The sequence below is a fragment of the Pantherophis guttatus genome, chromosome 16 (assembly GCF_059756535.1).
Source record: "Pantherophis guttatus breed Tessera chromosome 16, ASM5975653v1, whole genome shotgun sequence".
NCBI lineage: Eukaryota > Metazoa > Chordata > Lepidosauria > Squamata > Colubridae > Pantherophis > Pantherophis guttatus.
In genome coordinates this window covers 20,176,645-20,190,730 of record NC_142078.1, presented here as the reverse complement: position 1 = coordinate 20,190,730, position 14,086 = coordinate 20,176,645, and the positions used below count along the sequence as shown (strand labels likewise).

Below are 14,086 nucleotides of genomic sequence, written 5' to 3'. Positions count from 1 at the left end.
GGGTGTTTCGTTTAAATGGGCTCAGTGGAGGGAGGCACAGTACCCTGAGACCGTGGAGGGGGGAGGGGGGAAAGGGGGGGGTCAGCCCTTCTCCTGGGGTGGGGATGGGAAGCAGTTAGGTGGTAAAGGCCAGCCTGCCTCTTGCTGCTTGCTTGTGTGCTGACCAATTTCTGGCTCCGTCTGAGCACCCTCCCCCCCTTAGCTGGTCACAAGCAGGCAGGCAGGAAGCCCAGAGTCCCCCCTCTGGCACACACAGGTCAACCTCCTCATACGACGTCTCTGATTCCTTTCCCGTAACTGGGTGAAACTGACCGAAGGGCGAAAACGTTTTGGACCAAGGACTTCAAATGGACTCATTTACAGAATGTGCCCGAAATCCAGGACTCATGACTCCAGTGGAATTGAAATTTGGCAAATTTTATGAAACTTTTTGTGATGTAAAATTATCGTAATACAAAATGTCATAAAATATTTCCTGTGCTGATGCTTGGCTACGTAATACAGTTCAATATGGGCCGTTTTAAAGGTAGAAATGTCTCCGAATGTCTCCCACTGAAGAAGGCCGGACAAGAGACGCTCCACCACGATGGGAGGAACTGAAAAATCCGCTCAGGAAAAACCTCCCAATGGATGAGCCAACGGTCCGTGGGTTGCCCAGTGCAGAAACCGAAAGCAACGCCATTCTTCTTACTGTGAATGGCGCTTACTTACATGCGCTGCTGCCCCATCACCCTCAGCAACGAAAACAAAACTGTTTCTCCTCCTTGGCTCAGAGCTGGGCTCTGCTTTCCAGGCCCCAGGAAGCAGCTCCCCCACTTGCAGCTTTGGAGAAGCAGCCCCAAAGCTCCCAGGCACCTGTTCCCCAACCGCAGGCTCCGTCCGGCAGAGGCTTCCATTGCCAGTGAATCTGAAAGGGAGGCCAGGCGGGGCTGTCACGTGCAGAGTGGCGAGGCAAGGTTGGCAAGGGAGACGTGGAATCTCACCCTGTTGGGGCTGTGCCAAGGAACGCCCATGGGCGACCTTCCGAGTGTGTGTCCTTGGGAGGCTCACAAAGCAGGTCCCAAGCCAGGCTGCCTTGGCCGAAGAGAAGGAAAATGGAAAGGCCTCCACAGGATGCAGGAAGACCGGGCAAAGGAGGAGCGGGGAGCATGAACACCAGGAAGACATGCTGGCTGGGCAAGAAAAGTTTTATGACCCTGGTTATTGACAGAGAACTTTCACCACACCTCCCTTTAAAGGGCAGAGGCCAAGGGCCGCACCCTGAGCAAGCAAGGTTGGCCTTCCACACGGCGCCACTGGCAGCCACACAAGCCTGCCGGAGTCCAGTGCCCGTTCCGCCTCCATTTGTCTTCTACCCACTCCCCTCCAGAGAAAGGGCAGAGGGCGAGGCCAGGTGCCTAAGGGAAGGGAAGGCACTGCAGGCTCTGGCTGGTCCTCGCAGGCAGGGAGCAAATCCGGCTCCCATCTCCAGATCAGGGTTAGTGCCATGTCCACTCTTCATCGTCCTTTGCCAGGGGAACCTTTTCCCTGTTCTTCATCGAATGCTGGCCCTCCTCTGCTGCCCGTGTTGCCTCAAGGGAAATGGGGAAAGAAAAGTTGACTGCTCCTTTAGGTCTCCCGGGCATCTGGGCACAACTGCTCTGGCAGAGGGAGGGTGGTGCCCAGGAGTGGGACAGGTGAGTGCAGCCACGCCCAATCAGCCTCAACTGCTCTTCGATTAGGAGATGACGCAGCAGCACTTCCTGCAGCAAGGCGAGCAACAGCAGCCACAGCAGCCGGGATCCGGAGCTGCCTCTTCGTGGCCCTTCCAGCGGAAAGGCTCTGGAGCATCCACCTTGGGCACCTTGAGGCTGGCATAGGGGTTGGTGGGTCTGGCTTGCGACTCTGCCTGGGCTTGACCATTCCAAGCCAGAGAGGGAGATTTTGGGTCTGCCTCTTTCTGTGGGGCTGCCGAGCAGGGGGGCAAGACGCCGGGGCTGAAGTCCTCTCCCAGGTAGTATCTCAGGAAGTCATCCTTCAGTTGAGCCCGCGGAATGGTGACACTGGCATAGGGGTTTTCGATGGTGAACCCCCGGTCCATGGCTGCCTGCTCTGCCTGCTGACGCTCCTGGGGCACTGGGGGGCACTGGGCCTGCCCAGCTGCTGCTTCTCTTGTCTAGTCGCCGAAGGAAAGAACCGACGCTTGAAGACAAAAAGGAGATTTTATTGTCAGCAATTTCCCCATGTTGCAGAGCAAGAAAGGAGGCATTAAAAGAATCATTGAAACTAACTTTGGTAAAATTATGGCGGGTCAGGAACGAGCCACCTGCCCTTCTTCTGGAAGAACACCGCTGGGGGGGGGGGGGGGCGAAAGCCCTACTAAGCAGGTATATACAAAAGTATGAAGGCTATTGCTTAACGCATTGTAAGCCGTCCTGAGTATCCGGAAAAGGGCGGCATATAAATTGAACCAATAAATAAATAAATAAATAAGAGGAAGACTGGCAGCCTACAGAAAGGGGCATTGTGGATGGGGGTGGGGGGAGGCTGGATTACAGCCCCTGTTTCCAAAGCACTAACTGCCTTGTGGCCTGGGGCTCCTCCTGTTGCCTGGGCAGCTGCCCAAACCGAGACCACTGGTCTTCCCAACTTTACCTGGCTACTTTGTGGTGACAGCAGCACAAAAGGACAAGGACACTGAGAAAGTAAAAAATGAGGAAGTGGGGGGGGGGGGGCAGCGGGCTGTCACTGGTCTCCAGCATTTGGTCAACAGCTTTCAACAGGCTGAATTTCAACCGGTGGACCTTGTTTCTCTGGGTGGGCAGCCCAGTGACCTTCGCCCAAGTGAAGGCTCTCCAGCAACAGGGCTCTCTTTGGAAATCCCATGCTTGGATCTGGAAAGTCCTTTCCAAGCTTCTGGTGGGGGGGGGGGGAGGAACAGCTGCACCAGTGGAACTTCCTTCTACCAAAGGCAAGGGGCTCCTGCCCTCGGGACCAGCAGAGGCTACCTCTAAACTAAGCGCGCCCAGCGGCGGAAGCGTTGGGTTGCCCAGGTTGCCAGGCCGGCACCTCCCTGGGCTGACAGACAGGTGGACGCCTCTGCTCCCTGCCTGCTTTCTTCCGGCAGCAGCGATACCGGCCCCGGTACCCCCGTCTCCCCCGCGGACCCCAGCCTCGCCGTGGCTGCCCGGGCAAGAGAGTCGGCTTCAACGCGACCCCGACCTACCTCGCAGGACTGTCGTGGGGAAGACGTGCCCTCGATCCGCCGACCTCCCGGCCGGCGCTGCCCGCTCTTTGCCAACCCTCTGCTCCGCCTCCAGCCAGGGAGGGACCCGGCGGGCGCGCCCTCCCAGCCTCCGCAGGGCGACCTTCTCCCGCAGGAGCCGGCAGCGGCACCGCCCAGCCAAGTTCGGCCGACGCGCCGAGCCCCGCCTGCCCTCCTCCGCTTCGGGGCTCCACGCGCAGCGGCAGCAGCTCCGCCGCGAAAGCCTCCTCCGCGCCCCGCTCCTTGACCCCGGAGGCCGGCAGCGGTTCGCCCTCGGGGGTGGGGAGAAGAGCCCCCGGGGAAAAGGCGGCTGCCGGCAGGCTTCCCCAACCCGGCCCTCTCCTTCCGCCTGCGCCTGGCCGCCGATGGCGGGGCTCCGGCAGCGGCAGAAGCTCCCAGGGCCCAGCGGGCGGGGGGCTAAGGATGCCCCCTCCAACATTCCGCTCCCCATCGGAAGTGGCTCGCCCTCCCCCGACCGGCGCCCTTTTTTCTAAGAGGAAAGGCTGAAACAGATCTGAGCCAACAACCCCTGGTCTTGGCTGCTCCCCCTCCCCACAGAGGGCGGCTCTCCCCACCCTGAGGCTGGATCGCGGGGGACAGAAAGGTCAAAAGCGGCCCTTCTCCCCAAGGGACAGGCAGGCAGGCAGGCAGGGCAAGTGCTGTTCCCTACAGCCAACGCTAGGGGTCAGCCCTCCCCTAGCCCTGGCCCGCTTCCCCTCCCTCCCTCCCTCCCTCCCACCCAATGCTTGAGAGTTGAGGAGTATGGTTGGGGGGGAGGATGTTATCTAAAGGGCAGCAGGTTAATTAATCTCATGGATAAACTGTGTATGATATGGCTATCTTACTACTGTATGACATATTAAGAGAAGTACTACATATGAGGCATAACTTTTAAAAAAAAGGAAACAGGATATGCATATGTAAATAAAATGAAAAGAAAATGCAGCTTTCCCCTTACTCCTCGTTCCCAAAGTGGGTCACAGGCCACGCTACAGCCACAACCACCGGCAAGCACCAGAGCTCAGGGCAAAGAGACAGTTCGACTGAGGCCCAGCACTTCAGCCCAACTTGTCCAGTATTGTGAAAGTTTCCCTGGGCCCTTGTCAATGCGCTCTTCTCTCGGGCCCAATCCAGCTGCCTCTTGTCAACAGTGGCCTAGCTGGCCTGATTCCCCACGGCCCCCCTCCAGGGGCGGAGGAAAGCCAGCCATTGTGACCGCCCACCGAGTCTCCGGCTGGAGGAGAAACCAAGGATTTCCTGTCCCGGAACCAGCACTTCCGCCTCCTGGGCCCCTCCCTGTGGTTATCAAACCCCCCCCCCCCAGTGGTGAGCGTTCCACCCTAGTCCTGCCCCATGTTGCCTCTTAGTCATACTTAGCAAATTTCCCAGCCCAACAAGTCACGATTGGGAGCAGCAATGTTATTTTCATTATTACTATTATCATATCAAGTCAGAGTATCACTCTGAGCAAGTTTCCTCAGCGTGCAAATGGCTGGCTCGGCTTCCCCAGGGAAGATTTTGGCTGAAATGACGGTGCCCTCTGCCCTTTGCAGCCCTCAGCCCCAATTAAGCCTACGCAGCATCCTTCAGTTACATGGGCATCGTTTCCTGCCCTCACTTGGTTAGTCCAACCAGTTTCAATTAAATGCATGCATATTTTCATATGAGTAAGGCTACTAGATTTGAAGGGAACCGTAACCCATCAATAACACATAAAGCTTTAGTACTACTTGAAGGAAAAAATAACACCTCATTTATGGAATGGGGCCTTGGCGGAAACAGGCTGCCCTGTCTCACAGTCCCTCTTCAAAGATGGCGTCAGCCAGACCCACCCCTGCGAGCACCTGCCTGCCACAGCCCCCACGTCTCCCCTCTCAAAAGTCCAGTGGGGCAGGGCAGGGGGCCGCCAAGGGAGATTGAAGGGCTGGAGAAACAAGGCAGTTTTGTGCAAAGGAAAGATCGCAAACACAGCTGGGGGTGGGGGAGGCAAAGGGGGCGGATGCTGAGCCAGGCCCCATGAGAAGGGCAGGCAGCCTTCCACAGGGAGCAAGCCGAATTCCCTGTATCGTCCTGGGCTGGGGCCAAGGACTCTCCAGGTGGGACCGAGAGACAGCACGGTTCCCAAGACAGGCGTACTCACCGTCTGCTGACTCGGGAACTGAAGCCGGGGAGATTTCAAGCACCAATTGTCCTCCTCTTTCTCCTTCGCCCACTACTTTGCCAGCCAGCTCAGGCCAACTTTAGAAACAGGAGATTCCACAGGTTGTTTTCAGGTTGTCTGAGAAAGCAGTTGAAAGCTACATTAACCTTAGGCTTTTCATTTCAGAACAGGATTCACAAATGCTTAAGGGACCCACAAAAGCAACCTCCAAGAGAGCATTTGGTGCAATTCTCATGCCCTGTTCAGAACATTGGACGAGCATCACCTCAGGAAGGGACCTGGTCAGGATAGGGCTGAGCTTAAACCAGAGGTGAAATCTAAAATTTGTTACTACCGATTCTGTGGGTGTGGCTTGGTGGGGGTGGGGGTAATGTGACTGGGTGGGCATGGCCAACTTTTTTTTTTTAACTTTTAAAAGCATTTTTTCTACAACCTTAAGAGGTTGCAGAAAAAAATGCCTTGAAAAGCCTCTGACGATCCCAGCTGAGCTGCGCATCAGAGGCTATTTTTTGTTACTTTTAAAAGCATTTTTTCGGCTGAAGAGATTGTAGAAAAAATGCTGTTAAACGTAAAAAATAACAGCCTCTGATGATCGTGCAGATCAGCTGGGCATGGGGGGGGGGTGCAGGGATTTTTGCTACCGGTTCTCCAATCCACCCGCTGCCATCGCTACCGGATTGGGTGATCCGGTCCGAACCAGGAGCATTTCACCCCTGGCTTAAACTGAAGAGCCTGATGGGAAGAAAAGGGAGGGAGCAGGGGAGATTTCCCAAGTAACTTCTGAGCACGGGCAGGGAAGGTGTGCGTGCAGGTGCAGACCAATCGCAAGCAGCCTGCCATTTGTGGCTCTCCCATGGTTTGATGAATGAATTTTGGTATCCCACAATTGTGATTTTTCCCACTTTTTTGAAAAAAAATAACCTCCATCATTTCTACTGACAGTCCTCAGTGAAGGCAGACTTCCTACCTGTTCTATGGGTGTCCCCTGACCCATGTGGGGTACAGACCCACAGGGGACAAAAGGATCCCCCCCTGCCCTCAATGACTTTTGGCAAGGCCCAGCATGGCCGCAGAGGAGGAATCTGTTCAGCGGCATGACAGCACCCGGGACCAAAACCCCTTCCACTTTTATTGTAGCCTTATTGTTTATGTTATTTTCCAAGCAGTTTACGAACTTGGAAAAAAGGTGGGGATAAAAAGGGATTCAGTGAGCTTCTTCTTATCGAGGTCAAGATGGAAACTCTGCAAGGTGGATCCTGAAATTGGGGAGTGGAAAGAGCATGACGGGCGCCTGGGGTGCTAGAAAGGAGGCCGCCCCCCCCCACCAGGGAGGGGGCCAGGTGTCTCTTTTTATTTCCACTGGGTGGGGGCTGGGAGAGCAGGCTAAGCAAGTTTGGGATGGCTGGCTGGGGAAGAAGGGGGGTGCGATGACCTCTGCTCCAGCCGAGCAACAGCAGATGGAAGCATCCAGGGCTGCCTGGGGGCTGCTGCCGCTGCTGCAGGGCACCTTCCTCTCCTTTGGGCTCCTCGGCATCTCTGCCCGGGTTGGAGGCCCCTTGGCCTCTGCTTTGCCCTTTGCGCTCCAGAGCGACCTACCCCGCAGGGCTCTGGTTCCAGGCTGCAAGGGGTGGCCCACCCGGCAGCCGGAAGGAAGCTGCTGCAACTGCCGCCGCCGCCGCCTCACAGGGAAACTTCGCAACGGCCGGCCGGCCGGCTGGGCGAGGAAGGCGGAGCAGGGGCCAGCGAGCCTCTTCTTCCTGCGCGACCTGCAGACAGAAGCTTCTCCGCAGCGCGGCTGGCAGGAGCGGGCGGGCGGGCGGGCGCTAAGGCAGCGCAGCCGCGAGGTCGGGCCGGCGGCGGCTGCTGATTGAGGGAAACGTGAGCCGAGCGAGCGGGGCTGCCTGCATCACTGCAGTGCTCTCACTGCGGAAAGAGCGGGGGACGGAGCGAGGCGGCGGCCGCGGGAAGGCAGGCAGGCAGGCAGGCAGGCTTCCCGATCGACCAGAAGCAAACGGCCCCGCCGCTTTCGGGCCGAGGCAACCCCGTGAGCCCGCGCATCTCCGGCCTTCCGCCCGCCGCAGGAGAGGAGGCAAAGCCGCCGCCGCCGCCGCGGCCTCTCTTGGGTACCAGTCGCGCCCGGGCGCAGCTTAGCATCCCGCTCCGCCTCGGGGCCGCCAGGAAACCGGCCGGGCGCTCCCCCTCCGTGCCTTCCGGGCTACGGGACGCATCGGCTAAGCCGGAGGACGCGGCGTCCGCTCCCCGCGCACCTGCTCCTCGGCCGAACCGCTGGAGCGGCGCCAGCTTGCTGGGGAGCCAGCCGCGGAGGATGAGTGGGGCTCCCGGATAGCCGGGAGGAAACCATCGGAGGTGAGGATCTGGGAGCGCGATGGGGTGGGGGGTGGGAAGGAGGGATGGCCACGAACGACGGGTTGAGCATCTTCCTCGGCCCAAACAACATGGGCCCCACCAGCAGCCTAGATGAGACGAAGCAGCTCGTGGACTTCTGGGCCTCTGCAAGGGTGGTGGACAGAGCTACCTTGGCCTGAATTCGCCAGGCACTTTCCCTCAAAAGACACCACCACAACTCCTCCTCCTCCTCCTCCATTAGTGTCCTTCCTTCATCACTCTCTTCAACCCAGAAGGGATGGGCCAGCAGGAGCATCTCTTTTGGGGTTCCCACCAACCAGAGTGGCCTCGATTTCTGCTCCAGAGGGATGCAGGACCTTGTGAGCCCCCAGAAGCTGCTCAGGCAACAGCAGCAGCTGAACGGATACGTGAGCTTTGTGGCAGAGCGGAGATGCCAACCGGTCCGCTTCTCCTCCTGCTCTGCCAGCACAGCTTATCTGTAGCCCAAAGGCATCTGCCAACTGAGTGGTGGGCAGAGAACTCTGGGTCACTCCTGGCCGTGAGCCTTCGCTCCTTCCTTTGCAAAACAGGCTTCCTGGCCAGGCTTGGAACAAACGCAGGGTGGGTGCTCGCACCTCCTGGCTCCTTCATCTCCTCCTCTTTGCTCTTAAAGGACCGATGAGTCCATTACTTCAAAATTGGCACAATTGTATTCCAACTTTTAAGTTATTCTGCCTCACAAGCTTCCATCCTAAAATGTTAGTCCACATCAATGCCTCCTGGCTTGCCCTGGGTGAACCTTAACAAGCTGTGTCACTTGAAGTCATGTGAGATTTGAACAGGGATTCAGAAGTCCACATCCCAGCCTTTCAGTGCTGGCTGCTTTCTTCAGCAACAACCCCCAGCTCCTGGCCCCCACCGGGAAAGACAATATTCAGGCTAACTTTGGCCTCTCGGGAGTTCCCAGATTCCCCCAGAAGAGGAAGCAGCTGCAGTTGCAATCGGCTTCCGTGGCCAAGTTGTGGCTTGAAAGCGAGGGAGCCGTGACGTGGAACAGGGGCCGAGCCTCTCAAATGCAGAAGGACCAGCAACTCTTAGGGCAGTTGGGAAACTTGGCTGGTGCTGCTTGAGCAGATTGTTCCTGGCAGCTGTGGACAGAGACTGGCACAGCCTTCGCCCCATCCTTTCCCCAGTCTAAACCGTGTGTGTGTGAGAGAGAGACACGAGGGAGACCTGCCTTCAGAGTCCAGTGCTCATGTTGAAACATTTCCATGTGGCCCCCAAGGCAGTCTTGCACCCCATCCATGTCTGGAGTGCATTGGGGCCTGGGTGATTTTTTGAAGGGTTATCTTTTCACATAGGTGCCAGGGCCCTGTGTATTGCCCCCCGCCCTTGAGTTTCAAAAATGTCTTGCAGAGCACCAGATCTAGTCAAGAGCTCCAGGCCCCTTACACCTCTCTGCAGGGACGGGTGGTAGCTGAAGCCCAGATAAGATGCTTGGCACAGAGAAGGTGCCAATTTGGTCCCTGCTATCTCTGGGTAGGAAGGGCAGGGACAATTGGTGCTGAGCGAAGAGGGCCCACAGCCCCACCTGGCATGGCTGCTTCAGAGCAGCAGGCAGAGGAGAATAAAAATGCTCCTAGCCCACAGAGAGTAAATACCCAAAAATGAAAGAGGCACTGAATCAGTCAGGGAAAACAGAGAGAGAGAGAGAAAAAAAGACAATCGCCAGTGGGGAGTTGAGCAGAAGAGCACAGGATGGGGGGGGGGGGGAATTGCTGGTATTTCAAAAGGAGACCCAGTTTCTGAATGCCTTTTAGAGCTGACGAGTGGTTTTATTGCACCAATCTGCTGCTTGGGGGGGGCGGGGAGCAAAGGCACCCACAAACGCTGCCCTCCGGTGACGTGCACTGCTCTGCTTTGTTTTCCAGGGGTCTGAAGGGCCAAGCCGGTTCCAAGTGAAGAAGGGGCAGCTCTCCCAGAGCAAACCCTCTGCCTGGCACCTCAGCAGGATCTGCCTCACCTGGGGGCCTTTTCCTGGGACCTGATCTTCAGGAAAGAGCGTCGAGAAAGGTGCACGTCAGAGCTCAGGAATTTGCAAAACACATTCTTGAGCGTTGTTAGGATCTCCCCACATATAAACAGGAACCAAGGCGCAAGGGGAGGGAGCGCTCAGGCCTCCCCCGGACACTCCAACCGCATTCCATCCACTCCTCTTCACCCGAGTGGGCTCAGCCACACCAGCCGACTCTCCCCCCAGCCTCCTTCCCTTGCTGTTCGGCCAGCCAAGCGCCCTCCCTGGGAACTCGGCCCAACGCCCTGCTGCCCAAGAGAACTGGATCCGTGGGCATTAAAAAAAACGGGTGTGAATATCGCCCCTGGCCTTGCTCTTGCCCAGAAAGCGTGGAAGGCCCAGGCCGCAGCCATTTTGGCAGCCCTGCTGCAGGATGCGTCTCTGCCCTGCTGTCCCCCTCCAGCGCTGCCCCTTCATGGTCCGTGCCCGGTTTAAAGCCCGGCTTGCCCCAAGCCCCATCTAGCCTCATGCAGGAGGCCCTCGGGGGACACAGAGCCGCGGACAGGAAGGTGAAGAGCCTCCTCATGTCATGTCTGAAAGGGCAGCAGGTCATCATCAAAATGGAGGCCATGAAGATCATCCACCCTGAAAAGTTCTCTGAGCTGCAGAGCTCCCAGTCACGCTACGTCCCGGCCCCCCGCCGGGACCCTCCCCTGGTCGCCAAGCGGGCCTGGCCCTCGGAATCCGAGATCATCGTTAACCAGGCTTGCGGTGACATCCCAGCCTTAGACCACAACCCGGGGTCTCTGGGGCTGTCCCGGACCCCGCCCCTGCCCCGGCGGGAACGGCTATATCCAGGGCAGCGCAAGGGCAGCTCTGACATCTGCTACCACCGCCAAGCCCCGGCCTCCGACGAGGTGATCGTCAACCAGTACGTGCTGCACCCCTCCACTCCGTCCGAGCCCCTGGAGTGCCCCACCTGCGGCCACACCTACAACTTCACCAACAAGCGTCCGCGCATCCTCTCCTGCCTGCACTCGGTGTGCGAGGAATGCCTGCAGATCCTCTACGAGTCCTGCCCCAAGTACAAGTTCATCTCCTGCCCCACATGCAAGAGGGAGACGGTGCTCTTCACCGACTACGGATTGGCTGCCCTGGCGGTCAACACCAGCATCCTCAACAGGCTGCCGGCCGAAGCGCTCTCGGCCAACCAGGCGCAGTGGAGCAGCGAGACCGACCGCAGCTGCTATCAGACTTTCCGCCAGTACTGTGGGGCGGCCTGCACCTGCCACGTCCGGAACCCGCTCTCTTCGTGCGCTATCATGTAAGCTGTGTGTCCATCCCTGCCCCGTTCTGCCCACAGTCTTTCACCGGCCTTGGCAGTGGGATTGCGTGAGGGAGAAAAGGGTGGCTTCCGCAGGTCCTGGGAGATGCCCAGGACGACCAGACTGGCCCTCCGGGATCAAAAACCACCTGGCTGCAGACACCCCTTGAGTTGGGATGGCTGCTGCTTTATGGAAAGGAAGTAATCTTGGGGGTCACTCCTGGTTGGGAGGGCCTGCTCCCGGGTGTGGATGTTGGAAGAGCCACCAGGAAACGTTGTGGACATCTGACCGCCCACTGCCGTCCCCTTCCATTCGCCTCCCCTTCCTTTGTGCATCCCGAGAGACCCCAAGCCATGCTTGGCTTGGCTTGGATCTTCAAGGGTTGGATGTGATCTCTTTCCTTTCAGCTCATGGCTTAGTCCCGGCGGGGGAGAATAGGGCAGTTGTTGGGAGAAGACAAGCCAAGGCAGGACCCTGGAACAATACAGAAACGATGCCAGGCGGGGCCTGTGCTGGAAAACAAGGCAGACGCCAGTTTTAAGTTATTTGCCAAAGCTTCTGATTCTGCGGCCAAGCGTTGTAAATTCACTCCGTGCTGCCAATTGAAGTCCAGTTGCAAACAGGAATTCCTAAAGAATCGCCCCGTTTTCCTGATGCAAATTCTTAAGGGAAGTGGAAAACAAATGTACAGTTTTAATCCTCGTTTTGGAGGATGCGTTCCTCAGCACTGTTTCAGAAATGCATCTTATTTGGGGGCTTGCTGCTGAATAAAACGGACTGAGAACGCAGTGATCTTTGGGTTGCGTCTCCTGGGGCAAAGGGAAAGGTGTGCCCCTGGCAATGGAAGCTCTAGGCGTGGCAAGCAGCAGCGCCCTCCCACCTGTGACACTGAACCTCCTCTAGGAAAAGGAAGGTGCTCTTTTCCGTCTAGGGCAGTTTCAGAAGCGGCCACGGTGTGGGTCACTCCCCAGCTGTAGCCAGGCCCTGGTAACAGCCTTTGTGTCTAAAGACCCCTCAGTCCATGAAAAAGACCTTCCCGACTGAAGGGGCAAAGAGAGGGCGGCCGATGCAGTTTGATCCCTGGAATGCCATGACACAGGCTGGTCTGGGAGGAAGTGCCAGTCTAGCAAAACGTTCTGTGCCAAGCTAGAAAAAAAAAAACAAAAAAAGCCATATCTTGATTTGAGTCCAACCCGCACCAGAGGCCAGGCTCAGAGAAAAGGGCATTTCTTGGTGACCCATCTCTTGAGGTTCAGCCCCACATGCCTCTGGGTCCAGGAGAGCTGAGATTTACAATCACGTTCAGCTGCCCTGTGGGTCTTTCTAGAAGTAAACCAGGAAGGCTGGCCATGACTGGCAGTAGGTCACAAAGGGGCATCCCTCGGTCGAGCCGGGTTCAAAATCTGGAGAACCCGCAGCACAAGGAGGGCTGGGAGCAAGGCCGGCTGGGAGCCCAACAAATCCTCCAAAGAGGGACGTTGACTCTTGCCAGCCAGGGATGCCCACATCGGCCAAAGGGCAGAGCTGCCTTAGCCAGGCTTTTCTCGGCTTCACTTCTGCAGAAGGGTGCAGAGGACGGGGAGCCAAGACCCCTGGGCCCATCTCGAGGGATGAGTTGAGGAAGGCAAAGTTCCTCGGTGGCGGCCTGGGCATTTCCCGTCCAACCTCCCAGGGACACCTTGGCTCAGGAAAGGTCTGGGATTGGTTTGGCCGAAGGCCCAGAGCCGCTTGTCCCTCAGGTAGGTTGTCGAGCTTTGCCCAAAGCCCAGATGGACAGGAGAGGGAAAGGGGGAGCTGCAACCATCAACCCAGAAAACAAGATGGCTGATGAAGAAGATCCTGTTTTATACCTGGTGGTCTCGTTAACCCTCAGCCAAATCTAAATAAAGGATGCTCCTGAACCAAAACAGATATGTGCTTTCCATTCATGCGTGTGCAGAGAGGGGGAAAAGAGGCAACTGTCTATGTGTGTGTGAGGAGGTGGGGGAGAGAGGTCAACCCACAGAGAGCCCTCGCAGTGGACTGGGGCGCTGGAACAACTGGGCTCTGGACCGCAGAGGGGGGGGGGGCTTCCTCAGCTGACTCCTTGCTCTGCCTGCAGCCAGAGAGCCCAGCAGACAGCCAAGTGCCTTCCTTGCCCTAATCAACCAGCAAAACAGGAGGACCCAAAGGCAAGGCAAGTTCATCCCCTCATCCGGAACCGTTTTGAACAACCAACTGAAGGAAAAGCTATGAAACCTGAGCTCCTCTAGTGGGTCTCCAAGGGGTCAAACTGTCCTCTCCTTGGGGAGGCAGTCACCCGTCACTCAAGAGCCACGGGGACCCAGAGCAAGGAGGACCAGGCAGGTGGGGGCGGGGGGCAAACCAGCTTCTCTGGACCAGTTTGTAGAGATGCAACCAGCTGGAAGGAGAGCAGCAATGTGGTTTCTGACACCCTGGCCCCCTTTCATGGGGAAGCAGCTCCCCCTACTCTTATCCTGACTTCTGGCAAAGAGGCCGAGCAAGCTTGGGCATTGCCAGCTCTTCCTCTTCTGCACCAGCTTCCTGCCTCCTTCCAGGTACCCAGCTAAACCCTGACCTTAAACCTGCAGCTTCAAGTAAACCTGGGAGGGGAGTGTTTGCTTGCCTCCCCCGCCGTTTCTCTAATCTGTTCCTCCACGTAGTTCTTGCCACAAGGTGGAAAGAGGAAGTGGTTCTTTTGCTGAAGCTTTGCAATGAAGTGAGAAACGCTTGAAAAGGGGAGACCGGCTAGAAGAGGAGTGGCAGTTGGGGGGCAGGGCAGGGCAGGGCAAAGGAGCCACTGGAAACAGGTTCACAGACACACGCATACAAAACAGAACTCCCAGGGTCACCAGGTGTGCACTCTATTTGTGTTGTAAGAAACCACACCATAATACTTCCGCACACAACCGATCAGTGTTCAGTGCTGCACAACTCTGGGTGAGAGCAGGCTCTGGGGTCAGTGTCAAAGCCCCAGCTGGCCTAACCTTGCCCCC

The 14,086-nt window shown here is 57.4% G+C and overlaps 3 protein-coding genes across 11 annotated transcripts in view; 1 reads left to right on the top strand and 2 right to left on the bottom strand.

Annotated features, from left to right (window-relative positions):
• The window catches only part of LOC117676650 (uncharacterized), a 29,294-nt gene extending 23,772 nt beyond the window's left edge, over positions 1 to 5,522 (bottom strand). For all 8 annotated transcript variants that reach the window (XR_015730126.1, XR_015730127.1, XR_015730128.1 and 5 more), the window contains exon 1: positions 5,385 to 5,522. The gene's annotated coding sequence lies outside the window, so the exon portion shown is untranslated. The remainder of the gene's footprint in view (positions 1 to 5,384) is intronic.
• On the bottom strand, positions 397 to 3,912 carry CYSRT1 (cysteine rich tail 1). Of its 2 annotated transcripts, none has more exons than XM_087879684.1 (2): positions 3,206 to 3,912; positions 397 to 2,181 (listed from the first exon to the last, which is right to left on the bottom strand). In XM_087879684.1, exons 1-2 carry the CDS (start codon positions 3,693 to 3,695, stop codon positions 2,156 to 2,158), a joined length of 516 nt encoding a protein of 171 aa, XP_087735810.1. In that variant the 5' UTR covers positions 3,696 to 3,912; the 3' UTR covers positions 397 to 2,155. The 2 variants fall into 2 exon arrangements, with proteins under 2 accessions (XP_087735810.1, XP_087735811.1); XM_087879685.1 differs by having other exon boundaries at positions 3,206 to 3,344.
• A 1,272-nt stretch (positions 5,523 to 6,794) lies between the features above and the next one.
• Positions 6,795 to 12,997, top strand: RNF208 (ring finger protein 208). The gene is made up of 2 exons (XM_034436300.3): positions 6,795 to 7,772; positions 9,683 to 12,997. The coding sequence occupies exon 2, from the start codon at positions 10,293 to 10,295 to the stop codon at positions 11,091 to 11,093; it is 801 nt and encodes a 266-aa protein (XP_034292191.1). The 5' UTR covers positions 6,795 to 7,772; positions 9,683 to 10,292; the 3' UTR covers positions 11,094 to 12,997.
• The last annotated feature ends 1,089 nt before the right edge of the window (positions 12,998 to 14,086 follow it).

Excerpts from the sequence above, each read along its gene's own strand:
- RNF208 (XM_034436300.3), top strand. The coding sequence starts at position 10,293 with ATGCAGGAGGCCCTCGGGGGACACAGAGCCGCGGACAGGAAGGTGAAG.
- CYSRT1 (XM_087879684.1), bottom strand. The coding sequence starts at position 3,695 with ATGGGGAGCGGAATGTTGGAGGGGGCATCCTTAGCCCCCCGCCCGCTG. Across the intron at positions 2,182-3,205 it reads CCCCACGACAGTCCTGCGAG|CGTCGGTTCTTTCCTTCGGC; the intron begins GTAGGTCGGGGT and ends TTTGTCTTCAAG.